Source organism: Canis lupus, chromosome 12 (assembly GCF_011100685.1).
Source record: "Canis lupus familiaris isolate Mischka breed German Shepherd chromosome 12, alternate assembly UU_Cfam_GSD_1.0, whole genome shotgun sequence".
NCBI classification, from domain to species: Eukaryota; Metazoa; Chordata; class Mammalia; order Carnivora; family Canidae; genus Canis; species Canis lupus.
In genome coordinates, this window is record NC_049233.1 from 66,465,369 (window position 1) to 66,485,161 (window position 19,793).

Sequence of the window (19,793 nt, forward strand, 5' to 3'; positions counted from 1 at the left end):
TCAAAAAGTTAAAAATAGAGCTACGCTACAATCCAGCAATTGCACTACTGGGTATTTATCCCAAAGATACAGATGTAGTGAAGCACTGGGACACCTGCACCCCAATGTTCATAGCAGCAATGTCCACAATAGCCAAACGTTGCAAGGAGCCACGATGTCCTTTGACAGATGAATGGATAAAGAAGATGTGGGGGGAAAAAAAAAAAAGATGTGGTCTATATATACAATGGAATATTACTCAGCCATCAGAAAAGACAAATACCCATCATTTGCTTTGACGTGGATGGAACTGGAGGGTATGATGCTGAGTGAAGTAAGTCGATTGGAGGACAGTCATCATATGGTTTCACTCATATGGGGAATATAAGAAATAGTGAAAGGGATTATAAGGGAAAGCAGGGGAGCTGAGTGGGAAAAATTAGAGAGGAAGACAAACCATGAGAGACTCCTAACTCTCAGAAACAAAGGGTTGAAGAAGGGGAGGTAGGTGGAGGGATAGCCTGACTGGGTGATGGGCACTGTGGAGGCACTTGATGGGATGAGCACTGGGTGTTATATGTTGGCAAATGGAACTTCAATGAACACAAATAAAAAAAAATGATGTGCCTAAATGTGGTTATCTTTGTATGTATTCTGTTTGGGTTTTTAAATTTATTATTATTAATATTGAATCTGTCAGTTAATATTTTTTGTCAAATTTGGTACTTTTTTAGCCATTATCCTTCAAATAATTATTCTTATCTGACCTCCCTCTTCTCTCCTTCTGTAACACCATTTGAATGTAAGACCACAGGTCACCAAGACTGTTTACTGATTGCTTCAGTTTTTTGTTTTTTAATAGACTTTATTCATTTAGAGCAGTATTAAGCTTAAAATTGAGCAGATAGTACAGAGAGTTCTCATATACCTCCTGCCCCCTCACAGTTGTCCCTATTATTAACTACATTGCATTAGTGTGGTGATAAATACCATTACAAAACAGTGTATAGATGTGAAAATATATGTATAGCTTTCCTTTTCTCCAGTTTCTCTATATGCTTTATTCCTCTGATAGCTGCTTTTGAATGTTATATTTAACATATTTAGAGGATAAGATAAAGTGTGGTTTCGGTCACCATACAGGTAACAGTTTATTTAATGCAGGTTTCACGGATGATGTTTTCCTTAGTAGAAATGTTATATAAACATGCATCGAAAAATTTATTCCATTTATGCTAATATAGCTCATCTTATTTGTACATTATGTTTGTGTATATATGTATATATGTATGTATGTTGTATACTATGTTCTTTAAAAGTATTTGATTTTCTTGTTTTTTACTCATAAGCACCTAAAGTATATACATGTATATACGTGTTTCTTATGACAGATTTATTATGCTCTAATTCTCAGAAATTGTATTATTCTTGAGCCGTTGGCATCACTTGCCAAATTTGGATTTTGTTTTTATCCTTTCCAGGCCCAGCTTCAAAGGGAAAAAGAACAAGATCATATGAAGCTGCAAGCAAAACTTGAAAAGCTTGATGTCTTAGAAAAAGAATGTTTTAAACTTACAACAACTCAGAAAACTGCTGAGGTAAGGTTTCACTTATTTCTTTGAAGTGATGATACCAGGAATAAATCTTTAGTGTTAAGCATTATTGGCCCTATATATGAATATACAGTAAATCTGATTTGTAAAACTTTTTTTAACAGCTCTTAGTAATCCAGATATGAATTTCTGCCCATGGAGATAAAAAGCTAATGTACTCTGTCGTGGCATGAATGAGCTTGCCTTTGATGTAAAATGGTAATGTTGGCTCCTTCTAAAATGACAGAACATTTTCATTTGTCAGATAATTTGCCTAAAGGATATCCAAAAGATTGTCTTTCATCACTTACAGTTAAGTCTATCCTTGATCCCATCCTGAAATGCTCTCCTTTTTTTCCACCCAAATTTTATCCATCTCATAGGACTTTCTGCAGGTCCTGCTTCCTATGTGAAGCCTTCCTTGAGTTCTCCAACACTCAGGGAGCTCTTCCTTTGTATAGTATTGTCCTCATGTTCTGAGCCATACCAGGATAGAAGATGAAATACTTACATGTATAAGTATATACATGTTCTGAGTCAAATTGTATTATTGTTTTTTATTATATTATTTTGTTGTTTCATGTATGTTAACTGTTTCCTTAAGTATTATATAAGCTCTTAACAAGGAACAGATCTTATGCTTCTTTTTTTTTTTTTCCATCTTTTTAAAAATTGAGATAAAATCGATACAAAATGTTATATTAGTTTCAGGTGTACAACATAATGATTTGATATTTGTATTTTCTGATATTTGTATATTTTACAAAATGATCACCACAGTTAAGCCTGCTTAATATTCATTACCATATCTTGTCACAAAATTATTCTTCTTTTTTTAAGTTTTTATTTAAATTCCAGTTAGAGGGGGCTCCAGGGTCAGTCAGTTAAGCATCCAGCTCTTGGTTTCAGCTCAAGTCGTGATCTCATGGCCGTGCCATCAAGCTCTGTACTGATCTTGGCACTCAGTGGGAAGTCTGCTTGGAATTCTTTCTCTCTCTCTACCTCTCCTCCCACTCCTGCACTCTCTCTCCCTCAAATAAATCTTTTTAAAAAATAAATAAATTCTAACTAGTAAACATACAGTGTAATATTAGTTTCAGGTGTACAATATAGTGATTCAACAGTTCTATGCATCACCTAGTACTCATCGCAGCAAAAGTACTCCTTAATCCCCAATACCTATTGAATACCCCCCACCTCCCTCTGGTAACCATCAGTTTGTTCTCTACAGTTAAGAGTCTGTTTCTTGATTTGTCTTTCTCTCTTTTTTCCCCTTTGCTCTTTGTCTCTTGAATTCCATATATGAGTGAAATCATAATGGTATTTACCTTTCTCTGACTGACTTGTTTTACTTAGCATTATACTCTCTAGTGAAATTTCAGCTCTTTCTGCCTTGCAAAGTAAGGTTGGAAGTCACCCATCTACTTTTCTGTGTTGCGAAAATCATTGCCACCTTTTCTCAGTTATCTTCTCTCTTAGTATATTTGTCCTTTGGTATTTAAAACTTTTTTATTCCATCCATGTTGTTGCAAGTGGCAAGATTTCATTCCTTTTTTATGGCCAAGTAATAGTCCATATAAATATATATAGATACACATACATACACACACACACATCTCTTCTTTATCCATTCATCAACTGATGGATACTTGAGTTGTTTGCATAGTTTGGCTATTGTAGATAATGCTGGTATAAATGTCAAGGTGCATGGATAAAGATGTGGAATATATATAATCATATATATTAGCCATCAGAAAGAATGAATACCCACCATTTGCTTTGATGTGGATAGAACTGGAGGGTATTATGCTGAGTGAAATAAGTCAGTTGGAGGACAGTCATCATATGGTTTCACTCATATATAGAATATAAGAAATAGTGAAAGGGACTCTAAGGGAAAGGAAGGAAACTGAGTGGGGAAACATTAGAGAGGAAGACAAACCATGAGAGACTCCTAACTCTGAGAAACAAAGGGTTGAGGAAGGGGAGGTGGATGGGGAGATGGCCTGACTGGGTGACAGGCACTAAGGAGGCACTTGATGGGATGAGCACTGGAAGTTATACTATATGTTGACAAATTGAATTTAAATTAAAAAAAAAGTCAAGGTGTATGCATCCTTCTGAATTATTGTTTTTGTATCCTTTGAGTAAATACCTAGTAGTGTGGGATCCCTGGGTGGCGCAGCGGTTTAGCGCCTGCCTTTGGCCCAGGGTGTGATCCTGGAGACCCGGGATTGAATCCCACATCGGGCTCCTGGTGCATGGAGCCTACTTCTCCCTCTGCCTATGTCTCTGCCTCTCTCTCTCTCTCTCTGTGACTATCATAAATAAATAAAAATTAAAAAAAAAATACCTAGTAGTGTGATTGCTGGATGGATCATAGGGTAGTTCTATTTTTAACTTTTTGAGGAACCTCCATACTCATTTCCACAGTGGCTGCACCAGTTTGCATTCCCACCAGCAGTGCACAAGGGTTCCCCTTTCTCCACATCCTCACCAACACCTGTTGTTTCTTATGTTGTTGATTTGAGCCATTTTGACGGGTGTGAGGTGATATCGCATGGTAGTTTTGATTTGTATATCCCTGATGATCAGTGATGTTGAGGATCTTTTCATGTGTCTTTTGGCCATCAGGATGTCTTCTTTGGAAAAATATTTATTCATGTCTTCTATCCATTTTTAAACTGGATTATTCATTTTTGGAGTGTTGAGTTTCATAAGTTCTTTATATATTTTGGGTACTAACTCATTATCAGATATGTCATTTCCAAATATCTTCTCCTATTCTGTAGTCTGACTTTTAGTTTTATTGACTGTTTCCTTTGCTTTGCAGAAGCTTTTTATTTTGCTGTAGTCCATATCTTATATTTCTAATATGTCTACCTATCCTTCCCTCCTCCAACAACTATACCCTTAGTAATATGCACACAGTAGACATTTGTTGAGATTTGTCTGTGTTTTGTTTTGTTTTTGAAATATTTATTTATTTATTTATTCATGAGAGAGAAAAAGAGAGAGAGAGAGAGGCAGAGACACAGGCAGAGGGAGAAGCAGGCTCCATGTCGGGAGCCTGACCCAGAACTCAATCCCAGGATTCCAGGATCACGCCCTGGGCCAAAGGCAGGCACTGAACTGCTGAGCCACCCAGGGATCCCCAAGATTTTTCTATGTTTTGGATGAAACATTGAGACCCAAGACTATGATCATTTGACTTTCTAGACCTTTAGTACCCCCCAAAATTTCATCATTACAATTTTGTTGCTAGAAATTAATAATGTTTGCAGATACAGTCTTTGCTTTCCCTTTATTTTTCTTTTTTTTTTTTTAATTTTTGTATTTATTTATGATAGTCACAGAGAGAGAGAGAGAGAGAAAGAGAGAGAGAGAGGCCGAGACACGGGCAGAGGGAGAAGCAGGCTCCATGCACCGGGAGCCCGACGTGGGATTTGATCCCGGGTCTCCAGGATCGCGCCCTGGGCCAAAGGCAGGCGCTAAACCGCTGCGCCACCCAGGGATCCCAATCCCTTTATTTTTCTTATATGTAATAGCAAGTAAAGAAGCATAGAAAGAAAACCAAGAAAAATCATAGCATCTTTGCTATTTCTTTTTCTTACTTTCTGCTTTAATTTACTGAACTATTAAGAATCAAGACTCCAAAGACTATTTGGGAAAAGAATAAAGGCTATTTGGCTCTAGTTTTTATATAATAATCCCAGTTTTATTATATGGTCTCATTCATTTGGGGAATATAAATAATAGCGAAAGGGAATAGAGGGGAAGGGAGAAGAAATGGGTAGGAAATATCAGAAAGGGACACAGAACTTGGAAGACTCCTAACTCTGGGAAACGAACTAGGATTGGTGGAAGGGGAAGAGGGCGGGGGGTGGGGGTGACTGGGTGGTGGGCACTGAGGGGGGGCACTTGACGGGATGAGCACTGGGTGTTATTCTGTATGTTGGCAAATTGAACACCAATAAAAAATAAATTTATTATTAAAAAATAATAAAATAAAATAAAAATAATCCCAGTTTTCTTCATTCTTTTGCAGGACAAGATTAAACATTTAGAGGAAAAACTTAAGGAAGAAGAACATCAGCGTAAGCTATTTCAAGACAAAGCATCTGAAGTAAATAGAGAATTATGTCATTTGTCACACTAAACCACATATGTTTTATTATACTTTGTTTTCATTATCTGCAGCCTATATTTTAGACTATAATTTCTGCTTCCTAGCCTGTTAGTTTTGTCTCCTTTTACTATGATAATGAGATTCTCAATAAGTCAGTCAGTATATTTATATACTTGGATGCACTGCCAAGAGAGATCTTGTAGACCTTTGAAATTATGACATATATATATGAAATAATTCCTGATATAGATTGTTTTCAGCTTGATTGATATATATGTATTAAATAATGCATTCTCTTATAAACAAAATGGTTGCAATTACCAACAGACTTAGTAGATTTCACATACAAAAATAGTATTTGAGGTTTTCTTTTCTTCCTTAAGAAGTACTTCTTAAAAAAAGATTTTTGTTATTTTATTTTATTTTATTTTATTTTATTTTATTTTATTATTTTTGATTTTTGTTATTTTAGAGAGAGAAAGAGAGAGCATGAGTTTGGGGAGGGAGAGGAAGAGGCAAAGAATCTCGAGCAAACTCAGTGCTGAGCACAGAGCCTGACACAGGGCTCAGGCTTACAACCTGAAATCATGACCTGAGCTGGACATTCAACTGACTGAGCCACCCAGGTGTCCCAAGCACTTTTGTATTCATAAACTGAGACCTAATTTCTTATTATATTGTTTTTGAAGTAGCTTGTTAAAAATTTGTTATATAAAAAAAAATTAGCTGTATAAAGCTTTGTCTTTAATATTGTAGCTTCAAACTGGACTTGAAATCAATAGAATTTTAATGTCTTCAGTAGCAAATCCAAAAAGCTCCAAGGAGAAGAAGAAATCTTTGAAGGTATGCAGAAACTTTATTCTTACTTATTAATGCTTATTTCTTTACTCTTTTAATATTTATGTCTATCCATTTCCAAAAAGAATTTGAAGATATTTATAATAAAAAGCATGCAATAATGCTATAAAATACAGAAAAAAACCTAAGTTGAGTGATGATGGTTTTAGGTTTGAGGTTAGAAAATTCCATAAAACCTAGGTTAAATAAAGTATCAGCAATTGAGCACAAAATCTAGTTTTGATTTTACTTGACAACCAAAACAAAAAGGACTATATGACAGTCAGTATATTTGTGAAATAACAATAAGCATTCCAGTTTTTCTAGAAATATAGACATTTTACTAGTACCAAACTCTTTTTTGCTATTTATGCAATTTTATTGCAAGAAAAATAAGTTATCAGGAGAGCTATTAGTTGATCACTTGTCCACTGACAACTTGCATCATTTATTCAGTGCTAATTAAACAGTGTATTGGTAGATTAACTAATAGCTCCAAGCCGCCTAACAATATAAATTTAAATGAAAATTTAAAAATATTTGAGACCCTGTTTTGGAATGCAGAGGGTATTTGACTTCCAGTTTCTAGTCTGTATAGAATAAGAATATATCATTCCTTTATTAACATGTATAAAATACATCATAGTTTCTGTTCTGCTGATGCTATAAATTAATACCAATTTTCCAGTCATATCAGTCATGAGCATAAAGTATATCATGTAACTTCAGATCTCTCTCAGTGGAAAGCTTAAAAAAGAATGGATACTTGAATAATGTTACTTCCTTTGATGTGACAACTGAGCATCCATCTCCCTTCCCCTCAGATGAATTCTTCGGCATCTTAGAACAGTGAGGAATGGTTTTCGTTTCATGGCCAAGTTAGAGTAAAGACACTGGCCACATAATACACATGCTCCATTTTTTTAAAAATTCTGAATCTTGGGATTCCTGGGTGGCGCAGCGGTTTGCCGCCTGCCTTTGGCCCAGGGCGCGATCCTGGAGACCCGGGATCGAATCCCACGTCGGGCTCCCGGTGCATGGAGCCTGCTTCTCCCTCTGCCTGTGTCTCTGCCTCTCTCTCTCACTGTGTGCCTATCATAAATAAATAAAATTAAAAAAAAATAAAAAATAAAAAAAAATTCTGAATCTTGGGGGGTGCCTGGGTGGCTCAGTTGGTTGAACATCGGACTCCATTTCACCTCAGGTCATGATCTCAGGGTCATGGAATTGAGCCCTGCATCAGGTTCAATGCTCAATGCAGTTTGCTTGACATTCTCTCCCTGTCTCCCTCAAAAGAAATAAAATAAAATATAAATAAATAAATACATTCTTTTTAAAAAATTCTGAACCTTAGGCAACTCTTCTTTTATAAATACTTTTTAGTTTCTAAAAGCAGTTATTGTCCAAAACTGGAAGAACTTGTCTTTGTCAGATAAGCATGTAAATTAATGGAGGAAAATAAACAAAAAATAAAATCTAAAAATATGAAGCCTGATAAGGGAGCAGCTAGCAGCTGGATAAGAAAATCAAAAAAAGGAAGGAATGGTAATTTAAATTTTATTCCAGCTATAATGCAGGTAATTCTGACTTTATAGTAGCATCATGTGACATATTTCTGAGTCCATTCCCAAGATACTCTATTATACTTATCTCTGTCTATTTCATAAACCCATGTAACCTTTGGCACTAGAGGATCACATAACAGTGAAAAAATGGATAAAAGAATTTTAGAAATAGTTAAAGCAGAAGATCATGATCTTAGAATATTAAGACAAATGCTACATTACTGTTAATATTTGGCTGATAAATTCTTCTTTTAAATGTAACCTTAGTTGGTTTGAAAGAGTAGACTGTAGGAAAATGAATTGTCAAAAAGAATACACCACTTTGATATCATTAGGTTGCATAATTGTCACTTGCTAATGAAACATATAATCCCCAACAGGACTTGGAGAACATTGTGCTAGAGGGTCATGGGCCAAATCACTAAGTTCCTTATTAATCCATTTCAGTGCCACAACCTGTGCTTTTTATCTGGCTCCTCACCTCAGTATGTGCCCAAAGGCTGAGCCAAAACTCTTGATTATCCAAGCACAAGAAAGGATTGTCTCTTCATCTCACATGCTCTGCCAGACACAGGCACAGAGGGATCAGGACCTCCCTCAAGCTGCCCCTAGAACTGAACTCATAGAAATAAATTCTGTAATACTTTATAAAAGAGTTACTAAATGACACAACATTTGATAACAACACAATAGATCCTAGAAGCAATTTTATGTAATTTAAGGTCACCAGACTGTATTTGTTAGAATGACAGTAGCATTTGTCTGTCAGTTCAGATCTTGGGAACACAGAAACTCCTTAGATCAAAAAAGTAGCAATTACTATTTAATTTGAAAAGTTAAATACTGGGCAGCCTGGGTGGCTCAGCGGTTTAGTGCCTGCCTTCAGCCCAGGGTGTGATCCTGGAGACCCGGGATCAAGTCCCACATCAGGTTCCCTGCATGGAGCCTGCTTCTCCCTCTGCCTGTGTCTCTGCCTCTCTCTCTCTCTCTCTGGTCTCTCATGAACAAATAAATAAAATCTTTAAAAAAAAAAAAAAAAGAAAAGTTAAATACTATCAATAAATACAATGAAAAATCAATGACAACTCTGAAGATCAAACTAAATCCAAATCTAAGCAAGGCCTTTAAGAATCTTTAAGAATTCATAAGTGGCATTTTTCTTAAGACAGAGAAGAAAAAAGATACCTGTATATCTTGCTACTTCTAATAAAAAATGAAAATACTGGGCAGTCCCAGTGGCTCAGCGGTTTGGCGCCACCTTCATTCAGCTCGAGGTGTGATCCTGGAGGCCCAGGATCGAGTCCCACATCGGGCTCCCTGCGTGGAGCCTGCTTCTCCCTCTACCTGTGTCTCTGCCTCTCTCTCTGTGTCTCTCATAAATAAATAAATAACAATCTTTAAAAAAAAATTAAAATACTTATGTACTTATTTGGTCCAGATGGCTTTGCTGTCAGTGATTAAACTGTAGTATATCCATAATGTGAAATACTACACAGAAATAGAAAGAATGTATTGATATTTACTGGATCCTATTGAAGGACATTTGGATTGTTTGCACTTTTTAACTATTACAAATAAAGCTGTGATGAACACTTATGTATAGGTTTTTGCATAAACCTAGGTTTTCATTTTTCTGGAATAAATGTCCAGGAGTGTAATTGCTGGATCATATGATAAGTACGTGTTTAGTTTTGCAAGAAACTTTATTTTTTTTTTATTTCTTTTATTTAAATTCAATTAGCCAATACATAGTACATCATTAGTTTCAGATATAGTGTTCAATAATTCAATAATGTAGTGTAAGAAACTTTCAAATTATTTTCCAAAGTTGCTATATAATTTTGTATTCCTACAAATAATGCATAAGCAGTCTGGCTTTTCCACATCTTTGCCAACATTTGGCGTGGTCACTATTCTTTATTTTGGTCATTCTGGTAGCTGTATAGTGCTATATCATTGTAACTTGCATTTTACTAATGGCCTATGATTTTGCAGATCTTTCTGTGTGTTTATTGCCATCCATATGACCTCGTCAGTGAAATGTCTATCCATATTTTTGCTTATTTTCTATTAGAATGTTTACTGTTGAGTTTTGAGACTTCTTCATATCATAAAAGTCTTTTAAAACAATTTTTTGTTTACTTTTTTCCTTTGTCAATATTTAGAAAACTAGATGTTTAAAGGAACGACTACCTCAGCAAATTTATTCAAAGTCTGGATCACTGCCAATTGTGGCTAAAAAGGTGAGAGGGGGGAAAATGAAGATACTTGTTCAGACACACTCCTTTGTTGTAAGTGCTATTTAAATGCCATGAGTCATTTGAAATTGTTCCTAGCTATTTCTTTTCCCCTAAAGTCTTCCAGTGCCAGCCATTCTGTGAATACAAGTGTGCAAAGCCTCCTGCAGGTAACACAACATTATGGGCCACATACCCATCAGAAACTTACTGAGCCTCGATGTCTCTACAAGCCTACTAGAACAACTTCCCAGGGTAAAGCTGAACCTTCTGACTCAAAACATTCCATTTCTATTGGTGACAATTTGTCTGAACTTTTGATGGCAATGCAGGATGAGCTGGACCAAATGAATATGTAAGTATTTTTATTGTTTTTCAGAAGTAGCAAGCCATATAGTATCTTTTCTCTTCTCTGTCTTAAGAACAATGCCACTTATGAATTCTTAAAGGCCTTGCTTAGATTTGGATTTATTTTGATCTTCAGAGTTGACACTAATTTTTCATTGTATTTATTGTTAGTATTTAACTTTTCTAGTTAAATATGTAATTACTATTTTTTTGATCTAAGGAGTTTCTGTGTTCCCAAGATCTGAACTGATAGGCAAATACTACTGTTATTCTAACAAATACGGTCTGGTGACTTTAAATTATAACTCACAAATGCTTTTATTTTATTTTTTTATTTTTTTTTTTCACAAATGCTTTTAAAAGCAAGATTCTCCTTTGTTTTTTTATAATCCTTTTAATTAAGTGAAATTTCATTAGACAAGTAGGAAAGCAATTCCTTGTTTTCAACTCTGACTGATCTGAATGATAAGTCTTGAAGCATCCATAGTAAATAAGATTCTGAGTGGTATACATATTTTAAGCCCCAAGTTTAAGTATATATTCAATAAAAATTCCGGAAAATATGAGATTTGGGTAGCCAACTAGTTGAACTAAGACCTCTGTAGAAGGTATAACTGGTTCTCCTGACAGTATTCCTTTCTGTGGACTATCACCAAATCTAGAGACTTCTCAGGCAAATATTTTTATAGCTGCCGTTCTTCCCAAACACACTATATTAAGAATTCCAAAGTTGGAACTAAAGAGAGTCCTTTAATGCTTTTAGCTATTATTACATCAGAATATTTTATTACGTTTAGCTATGAACATTGAAAATTTAGGTTCTTTAAGACCCTAAGTCTAAAAAAAAAAAAACCCTAAGTCTAAGATATTTCTAAATTTATCTAACCCCAAATCATAAGAGCCTTTTATATTTACCATAGATTTAACTAGGTAACTCTACATAAAGAGACTATCTTTGAAAATTAATATTTAACTGACAAAAATTTATGATTGAACAGAATATTGTTTAATTATATCAAAGGCATATGGTATAAGCTATATCAGAGTTGATACTTGCTTTTCTTTCATAGGAAGCACGAAGAACTACTGAATCAAATGAAGGAAACTGAAAGTCGTTCAGTCTGTGAAGACCTAGAATGTGAACTAGAACATTTAGTCAAGAAAATGGAAATTAAAGGAGAACAGATTTCCAAACTGATAAAGCATCAAGAAAATGTAAGAAGGCTTTAGTAAAAGATTTTAATAAAAAGATAATATATCTGGAGTCAGTGTTATATATCTATATGATCTTTCAAATTTGAGGTCTGTATGTGTGGCTTAGTGAAAAGATGACAGGAGTCCCTTAAGCCTGTTATAGAGTCATCTGTCCATTGGAATAACATTGCCTCCTACATAACTCTCCAAGATAAAGTAAAGTAAGAGAAACAAGAAAGTGTAGTTATGTATTCATAAATGGCTGTGGGAAGATTTTGAGGTAAACTAAATTTGCTTTGCAGCCCTCCTGGTTGCCCTTTTAAACATTCTTTCCCTTTATCTCTCCCACCCCTAATGCCTTAATGAAGCCCCTTACGCTGACAGGTCTCTACTTCAGTATCATACATAAACCTATTTCTCATACATAAACCACTATTTCTTCTTTCTCAGAACAATTAATAGTCTATTCCATTCCCTGGGGACCTGTGCTTAGCTAGCTATAGTGTGGTAGTAAGGGGGACTCTCTCCTTGCATGTGAATTCTTAATAACTATAAGAATGGCATAACAATTTTAATATTTTAACAGAAAATCAAGGAATATTACAATATTTGTCCCAAGACATTGATTCCATAGGTTGGATTATTAGCACTATTACCCTGCTGGAGCAGAAGGCAGAGAAAGTCTTTCCAGGAACCTTCAAATCACATCACGTAGCTATCTGTGGAATAATCGACATTCATATAAATTGGTGTTATGCTAACCTCACAATAAAGCCTTCCCTACTTTTATAAGAAAGTAATAAAGGATTCAGAATTTTACTGCTTTTATTCTTCTAAGACCAATAAAGAGAAAAAGAGGAAATGACACTTTTGAAGCAAATATTTTCACTTTACTGGCTTTTAAGGCTCTAGTAAGCCAATTTTTTTATATGATTATGTTAGGGTGAAGATTATTTAATTAATACACTTTCTTAGAATTGTATAGGAGAAATTTTAAGGGAGTGGAAAAATAGCCATATTTTTAATGCACATAAATCGTATTTTGAAAAATATTATTTATTTTCTATAATAGCTGTAGCAGTATAAATTTTCAAGCATTTCGTCATGATAAATTTAATCTCCAATTAAAATGGCTGTGGACAAATACCAGATTCTTAGCCAGTGTCTGGATCAGTTCTATAAATTGGGCCTGTACATAAGTGAAATACAGTAAGTAATGGACCAGGCTTGGCAGAAATGGATTTCAGCTAGTTATAGGTTTTATTTTGTTTAATCCTGTCTACCCAACTGTTACCAGATACTACCGAATGACACTTTTTTTTTTTGTACTGGCATTCAGTAGTACTTTAAATTCAGAAATACTTTTAAGTAAAAAAAATATATATATACATTTGACTTTATAAATTCAGTGCTCATTCCTAGCACCAAATCTTTACTTTGCTGTTAATACCACTTGAAGGGTCCTTTTTTCCCCTTTTCTCCTCCTCCAGTTTTTACTCATTTCATATCCTTTATAAATCATCCTCACAGCTTTTCATTGAACTTCTCAGCCCATATTGATCTTGTTCTACTTTAGCCTTCTCAAATAAACACCTTTTGTCCTACTCAGAATTATCCCAGCCTGAATTATTCTCTAGTTATCCTGTGTATGCTTTTCCTTCACTAATAAAAGCAATAAGCTTTTTGAGAGAAAGGATTGTTTAATTCATGATACTTTTACCTAACTAGCACAGTGTTAGGTACTCAATAAATAAATACCTAATGAACTTTTTAATTTCATGTAACCTTTATAACATCAATCCAGTCCATCTATTTTAGGGTATATTTTTAATATCTTTTTTAACTAAAATGTCAGATTTTTTTTTTTCTTTCCAGGTCCGTAAACTGCAGCAAAAAGTTCAACAGTCAAAGATGAGTGAAGCTTCAGGTATTCAGCGAGAAGATAACAACCTTAAAGGATCAAAGAACATAAAAAATAGTTCCAGGAAATGTTTGCTAACTAACTCTCTTCAGAAGAACAGCAACTTTCATCCAGTACAAGTCCATAATCTTCAAATGAAATTGAGAAGAGATGATATCATGTGGGAACAGTAACACAATAGTAAAACTGTCACCTTAAACGAACTCTGTCAGTGAGATCTTGAATTGTCTAAAGTGGTTTTAATTTAATATACCTTTATGAAATTTTGAATTATGCTTCTAGTCCCTATAAAGTGTCAAGTTGTAGTATTTTTAAATTAATGCCAAGACCTCCTAAGAGTCACAAATAATAAATGACTACTTTTCTGTTTCTCTTACTGACTGAAATACCTAATCTGTTCATGTTTTAGACACATTGTTCACTTTGCAGACCTCTTAAGCTAAGTCTAAGAAATGATACTGGATTGGTGATATTTAAAATTAAGTTAAATCTGAGATACAAGTACCATTCCACATTTTCATTTAGTAGGCTTGTAACCTTAAAACCAATGTAAAATGAACACAGTGATATAAGGTCTTTTACCTTTCATGGTGCTTCCTCCCTACCTTATTTTAAAGCTATAAAATGTTTTTCTTTTTTGGAAATGGAAGAGTTCTCTAAAGAGGCCTTTAGCCCAAGTTTTTATGTGACAATCACAAATAGGAACTTGTAATTTCTTAATTTTTAGATGACAGTAACTCAAGTGCAAAAACCTTTTTCTGCAATTCCTGTTTTCTTTTACAAATCCAGGGCTGCTTTTTAATACCAGTGATTTATCTTATTCCTTTGTAACTAAAACTTTTGGTGACTTTTAGGCTTCGCATTATATATGATCATCAGTATAAATGGAGAATGTAAATTTCCAGTACCCACTTAGGAAAAAGAACTTGGACACTTAATTACCTATCCGTAAAAATTCAGAGATATGATACATTTTTACTTTTTTATATTTTTAAATCCGTGGTATCAATCGATTTCTTTGGATATGTATGTTTATAGTAAATTTACACTTGTTGACCTATCTTTTAAGACACTTATGGAAACTAGTATGACTCCTTTGAACTTTTTTGGTCTTTCACTGAAATTCTTTGAGGCAACCAAAGAATTGAAATCATCAGCTGAAGTAGAAATAGAAGACTGACCAAAAAGGCACAATAGAAGGGAGGAACTCAGAAGCTAGGGTAGCAGTTTAAAGAAGTAGTGATTCCAAAGGGACAGAATTGGAGATACATTTATCTCCAGCTGAGGGGAATGCTCAAGCTATAGGTATGAAAGAATTTTCAGGGGAAGATCTGGGGGAGCTAGGAAAGACATAGGAAATTCCCTAACAGTATGTAGGAGAAAGGAGGTAATTGTGGAACTTCCAGGGAGGGAAAAGGAAAACTGTGATTCATTCTCATTGAGAGAAGAGGTATTATGTTAGAAGACCTTTCCAAACCTAAAGTGGGAAAATAACTGAAAATGGGCAGATGGATACTTGGAATTTTCCTTGAAAGTAACTTATAGAGCTGAAAGATTCTCTGTGGTTTAAATACTGCATGTGTCCTTCACCCACCCTTATTCCCTCTCCCTCTGCAGCTTCTTCAGCCCCAGAGATGTTCCACAGAGCACTTCATCTAAATTCATTTTCATCACCTTACCTGCTTTTCAACTTTGCCTTTCCTCCTCAAGAATGTGAGTGCTGTAGTTTAACTTAGCAAAAACCTCACCAGGACCATAATGCAGCCCCATATCCTTCTGTGCCTTTGTTTTCTATGCACTTAAGAAAGTGGCTATCTATAGTAAAGTCATTACCTACAAAAATGTATTGCTAAACAAAACCAAAGTCACTTTAGGAACACTTGAATATTTCGGTTAAGAATTGAGAATTTTCTTGGAAAAATCTGTGTAGTGTAGGAGAAAAACCATAAGACCTCAGAATTAAGAGACTTGGGTTTAAATTGTGACTCTACCTTTTAGTAGCTGAGATAATCAAATAACTTCAGAGCCTCCATTTCTTATTTGTACAGTAGGGATTATGTTGTTACCTAACTCACAGGGTTGTTGTGAGGAGTAAATGAAATAACATGTCAAAGCACACAGTAGAAGGGTTGGTTGGCACTGAGTAAAAATTCCATAAATGTTAACTTTTGACTGCTCTCCTCTACCAAAAGTTGTCAGAGAACCTGAGTTGGCATGGGTTAAATCCTGAAAACAAGAACCAAAATGTATTGGTGTAATAAATGTATTACTTGGGTTTGGTGGGGTTTTTGTTTTTATTTTTGTTTTGTTTTGCTTTGCTTTGCTTTTGCTTTTGCCTATGTGTCTGGGAGGAAATGGTTTTGGCTTATTCCCTAGCTCAGATTTCTAGTTAGAGGGGTTAAAGAATATGGTCTTAACCATGGTGCCAAATTATGTAATCATACACAGCAACTTGGATTGGAAGGGTAACACTGGTTGTTGGGTAATATTTAGTATGGAGAGACACTAAAGAATTGTCTCTTGTTGCTCCATCACAGCTACTGAACTAAAAATGTGTCCTGCTTGCAGACTGCTGCTTGCCAGAGCCTTTGACTCCTCAGGGGGTGGAGCAAATGATTTCCTTCCTGGACAGGGGCAATCTGTGGTCAGTGTACAAGAGTTGCTGTAGCAACCCCACAACTGTGCCCTGCCTAGCAGAAACTCGGTAGGATATCATTGATTTTGTTCACTTAAGTGAAAATCAGGTTGGTTGGTTTTTTATTTAGTCTGAAATTGAATAAATGAAATTGGAACTTTCTAGTCAAGACAGGTCTCAACTTTGATGAAACCGTGAAACTAGAAAGTTTGAGTGCTTAAAACAGCAGGTATTGTAAATATTCTAATTCTGGAAATAGTAGTTGGAATCTTGAACTACCTGTACCTGTATGGGTCATTAGCAACCTAGCCATTTTTATTAGGTTGTAGCTGAAGATAGAAGGGTTGAAGGGAAATGTTCAGTTTTCAGCAGTATGAGATGAAAGGAGATACTTAAAATAGTGAGCTAATGAATGGTGATGGTGTACTTAAAAGTTGTTTTTGAGATTTTTAGATAGAATTTTTACTTAAAAAATCCAATGTTAATTCTAAAGGAGTAGTCTTAATCTGTGATAAGACATCAAAAAATTAAATTAAAATTTTATCTGCAATGTTGTGAGAATCAAACTAAAGTAATGAACGTAATAAAAGTCTGGTTATGCACAATGGAAGGAGTGCTCACTATGGCCAAAAATGTACCAGATGCCATTATTGGTATAGAGTAAATAGTGGAACTCCTAATGGGGTTTCCTGGAACTCTATTCAGCTGTAGCTAAAGCTGTACATACTGAGAACATTTAATTGTATGTGAAGTTTAGATAAGTGCAAGCTGACTCCCAGATGTATAACAAGACAACTCTCTCTGTGGCATAATGACATCCGTGAAGGAAAACAAAAAAACAAAAAAACCTCATGATAGGTGCCATGGCAATTAAAATGAAGTAAGGGTAAATAAAAATAATACTAACTGTAATCAGTGTAAAACTAAGTTTATTTCTTGGTAATTAAATGGATCTTACCAACACTTCAACCTTTTTCTTCATAAACTATATACTTATTTTCATGTAACTTTCCTCCTTTAATTCCTTTTTATATTTTGTTATATAAGGTGAATTAGTCATAACAAAATTGTAGAGTTTGAAGTTTTAAAATACTGTCTAGGGCGGATCTTGTTTTTAGTGTAGTTGTGAATCATTTAAAGAATAAGGTCGATTTTTTTTTTTCCTGGTGGGATTTTTGGGAGCACTCTCCTTATTGGTATAGAGTCACTGAATTCTCTTTTGCTGTAAGATCCTATTAGATACCATAGGTAATTATTAGAATTATAAATTAGCACATAATCCCAACCCAAAGAAATGTATTTTTTATTATATATGCATGGTCTATTGTATATCTCTGTGCTTTAACAGTTTCAGCAGAAAATAATACAGAAGCAAATTGATCTCTAGTTACTTTATGTTCCAAGGCAGTTTTATGACAATATAAGACTTGTTAATGACTGGTTCAGCAGTTTACAATGTTGAAAGACTGGATCCAATGTGGTTGGGGAAGGGATGTTGGGAATTATAAATTATCTGTCAAAAAAAATGATAAATTCTGTGAAATAATCAGCTTTCTAGAATAATCTTTAAAAATAAGGGTAACATTATCTATTGTACTCTCTGCCTAGATTTTCCTCCATAGATATTGCTTGTCTAGTTTTCCCTCATTCTTCAGGTCTCAATTTACTGCTTCCTCCAGAAAGCCCTCTTTAAGTCTCCCCTTCATACCCCTCTCCTTAAATCTGGCTTCACTACCTCTTGTAGGCGTTTATCCTACTTTTGAACTTAGTACACTTTCTTGTTATCATTTGTCTTTCCCATAGACTGAAAGCTCCCTAAGGGCAAGATCCTTTCTTGCTCACCACTGTAGCCCAGCACCTAACACAGTACCTAAGCCCTCTCAATAAATATTTGATAATTACATGTCATGAAACTGTGTTAGCCTTCTTTGGTAGTCTCATCAGGGTAAGCATATTGGGTCAGGTACTAGGCACCAGTTTAGTTGTGCTGCCATTTCATCTTTCAAGGATATCACTGGTTGAAATATGACAGTATTTTATTGTTTATCTGTGGGTAATGGCAAAAGGCACTCAGAATGATGCTTTATTTGGTTTTATGATGTTAAGAAGAAGGGGTTAGAGAGCCAAAATGGTTCTTTATTTGTATATTGCTATGTTGGATTTGTTCAGTCAGCAATTATTTGACTGTTCTCTAATCAAGTATTTGCTGCTTTCCAAGACACTATGCTAGATGCTATGGGAAATTCAAAGCCAAATTATGCATAGATTCTCTCTTCAAGTTGCTTATACTCTGATAAGAGAAGACTATATAGAAATACAACAGAAGGAAGAAAATAGTAGGTGACATAGAGGTAATAACCATCCCAGAGAAGATGCTTAAATATTTGTCTACTAAATTTTTGTTCTTATCCGTTGATAAAGTTGACCTATTTGTTTTTCTTCATTCTCTTTTTTGATGTATATAGCTGTCATTTGCTTTTTCACCTAGTGACAGTATTGGTCTAGGATTCCTACTTCTTGTTGATTGGAAGATATCAGGTCACTTAGCATAAATTTCAAACAAGTGTTGTTCACATAACCATGTACCAAGGCATGAATAGAAAAAAATGGGTATGAAACACCTAAGTAAAATGGGAAGAGAGTAGAGAATGAGGAGGTTTAAAAAAATTAAGAAATAATGACAAACTAAAAGAGAAAAATAATTCTTCTACAGATAAGTTGTATTCTAGAAACCAGTTATTAACTTGCACAGAATTGTGCAAATGGTCACCACTCACTTTTCTTATGAATATAAGCCACTCAATTTCCTCACACTTCAGCTTCCTCATTGGTTGGATCAAGTCAGTGTTTTTCAAACTGTAGGTCATGTCCTATTAATGGATTGTGAAATCTATTTAGTGGATCACTATGAACATTTTTTAAATGATAGCTTGAAAATATCAGGGTGCATCACACATAGAGAAGGTAGTCAATGTTTTTGTGAAACTCTGTTAGTACTGGATTATAATTTAAAATGTAGTCCTAAATGTTATTTAAGGAAGAAAAAGTTGGCTCTTAATTAATGTTTAAAGGGAATGAGTTTGAAAGACATGGAGGAAAGAGATAGCCAGTTTAAAATAGGAATACTCCCAAATCCCCTATATGACTTATGGCAATCTGCTGTTTATCCCAGAAATACTATTACAAATCTGTTTTATTTATTTCACAAGTAGAAGTCCTATTTTAATACTGTTATGTTTCCTGCTCTATAGAATACTCTTTTCAAACACTAACCAGCCTGGGTTAGAGAAATGTTGCTTTTCTAATGTGGGCACAAATAAATATATTCAACATGAGTCCCTTAACATATTACCTCA

The 19,793-nt window shown here is 34.7% G+C and overlaps 1 protein-coding gene and 1 pseudogene across 6 annotated transcripts in view; one reads left to right on the forward strand and one right to left on the reverse strand.

Moving 5' to 3' along the window:
- CEP57L1 (centrosomal protein 57 like 1) overlaps nt 1-18,345 on the forward strand; it is a 72,970-nt gene extending 54,625 nt beyond the window's left edge. For all 6 annotated transcript variants that reach the window (XM_038554891.1, XM_038554889.1, XM_038554890.1 and 3 more), the window contains 7 exons: nt 1,461-1,577; nt 5,620-5,697; nt 6,457-6,543; nt 10,268-10,345; nt 10,459-10,694; nt 11,758-11,902; nt 13,757-18,345. In XM_038554891.1, coding sequence (XP_038410819.1) covers nt 1,461-1,577; nt 5,620-5,697; nt 6,457-6,543; nt 10,268-10,345; nt 10,459-10,694; nt 11,758-11,902; nt 13,757-13,975 — 960 coding nt within the window. In that variant the 3' untranslated portion in view covers nt 13,976-18,345. The remainder of the gene's footprint in view (nt 1-1,460; nt 1,578-5,619; nt 5,698-6,456; nt 6,544-10,267; nt 10,346-10,458; nt 10,695-11,757; nt 11,903-13,756) is intronic.
- On the reverse strand, nt 8,138-10,000 carry LOC102151327 (annotated as a pseudogene).
- Nucleotides 18,346-19,793: the final 1,448 nt, after the last annotated feature.